This window comes from Acyrthosiphon pisum, unplaced genomic scaffold, assembly GCF_005508785.2.
Source record: "Acyrthosiphon pisum isolate AL4f unplaced genomic scaffold, pea_aphid_22Mar2018_4r6ur Scaffold_559;HRSCAF=1010, whole genome shotgun sequence".
Taxonomy (NCBI): Eukaryota; Metazoa; Arthropoda; class Insecta; order Hemiptera; family Aphididae; genus Acyrthosiphon; species Acyrthosiphon pisum.
The window spans coordinates 1-1,800 of NW_021775266.1; the positions used below are offsets into that span (position 1 = coordinate 1).

At 23.0% G+C, this 1,800-nt stretch overlaps 1 protein-coding gene across 1 annotated transcript; it reads right to left on the minus strand.

Moving 5' to 3' along the window:
- Positions 1–748: 748 nt before the first annotated feature.
- Positions 749–1,787, minus strand: LOC107885369. The gene is made up of 3 exons (XM_029492685.1): positions 1,655–1,787; positions 1,255–1,406; positions 749–980 (listed from the first exon to the last, which is right to left on the minus strand). Exons 2-3 carry the CDS (start codon positions 1,389–1,391, stop codon positions 752–754), a joined length of 366 nt encoding a protein of 121 aa, XP_029348545.1. The 5' UTR covers positions 1,392–1,406; positions 1,655–1,787; the 3' UTR covers positions 749–751.
- Positions 1,788–1,800: the final 13 nt, after the last annotated feature.

The following is a 1,800-nucleotide window of genomic DNA, read 5'->3' on the forward strand; positions in this document are numbered from 1 at the left end:
AAAGGAGCTGCACCAGCAGCGCATGGAGTTAGTAAAAATGTAATGCAATGGTTTTCAGGATCACAAGAACTAGTTGAGTCCACAAATACAATGTCTTTGGATAATGGTAAATCATGTGCTTGTTTCATAATTGGAGTTAATATAAGAATAACAAATGGTTCCTCTTGGAAGTATAATGAAATCCCATTAGTTAAATAAGTTTCTTTTTTTTCTACTAGTTTCTAAAAAAAAAACATAATAAATACAATTTTGAATAAAAAGCTATAATTTAATGCAATATAAAATTTGAATTAATTACTAGCATCAAAACATAAAAAAAATAATTTATATCATAAATTATACCCAATATCTATTCTAAAATAAAACCTTACACTTATTAAACACCCAGCATCTGAAATTGTATGCTAATATGCTAATAGTATTCTCACTAAATACTAAATGTCTAAATGAAAATTAAATGTTGAACATTTTTAACTTTTAATATAGAACTGTAAAGTATACAAAATACTAAATTCAGTAACTAAAAATATATGCACAATTTAAGTGAAAACTGCATATAAGAAGTATAAGCTCTAATAAACACTAATATTACTTTAAAAGTTGAAAAAAAGAAAATATGAAATGAAAATATGTGTAATATGGGTACTTGTGAAGATATAAGAGTTAATAATTTACTATTCTGACGTAGCATGATACATTTTAAAATCAAAAAATCAAATAGTTTGTTTTATAAATGGTTGTATCTTGTATATTAAAACACATCAATGATAATAATATATATATAGAATAAATTCTTAATGTAAATAATTAAACATAAATATTTTATTACCATAATTACTCCTTGACCAGTACGGGGTCCTAGGTTAAGTACTCTCCACTGATCATGCCAATTTTGTACGCATCGATATGTTGGATTGATTCTACCATTCGCAAAATCTTCAATAGGTGTATTTGACATTGTTAAAATACTCTCATGATATCTATAAATAATAAAATAATACAAATATTTTTTGTGTATACCGAGGTTGATAAAATACATTTAAACAAAAATATAAATAATAACTTTCACTAAAAATACTAACTGAATCAGTGGTCAGTTTTAATTGTTGTTAACATTAGAAATGGAAAAATTATATATTTAAATTTTGCCCAAATAATTACATTATAAATATTATACAATCAAATAACACTATTATGAAAAATTAACATAAATTGTACTTTTAAACTGTCATATTACTATTATTATATATTTACCGTAATGCATCTGATATTGTCATCCCATCATAAAAATACTCTTCAAAAGTTTTTCTTAAATGTATATCTGGATTCAAATAACGTAGCGCTTCAGCAGTATTAATATTATGATTATGAGTATTTGAGATAGTAATCATACCTAAGTAGTTATTCTATAAACATAAAATATTAAATGTAGTTATTAGTAGTTATTTAAAATTTTAATTTTTCAGTAAATTATTTAAATTTATTAACTAAAATATGATTATTAATATTAATATTATTATAATTATAATTTAATGATATACCTACCGATTTGTACAAATTATATTAATTTTCTTGTTAAATTAAGAATTACACAATATTTTCAAACCTACAATTTAAATGTAATTATTAACATTTTAGTTAATGTTTTACTCACCTTTACAAATGGATCACTTTTTCTAGTAGATACAGTGTCTACTTTCACAACAATTTTAATAGATGCTTTACAATCAGTATTCTTTGATTGACCTTTTTTGTTTAATGTTCTGTCCACTTTATGGTGAGAACTATGGTGACAAATAT

Bases quoted from the DNA above. Each gene is read 5' to 3' on its own strand.
- LOC107885369 (XM_029492685.1), bottom strand. From the start codon at position 1,391: ATGATTACTATCTCAAATACTCATAATCATAATATTAATACTGCTGAA. The intron at 981-1,254 runs GTAAATATATAA...TATTATTTATAG, and splicing joins ACAATATCAGATGCATTACG to ATATCATGAGAGTATTTTAA.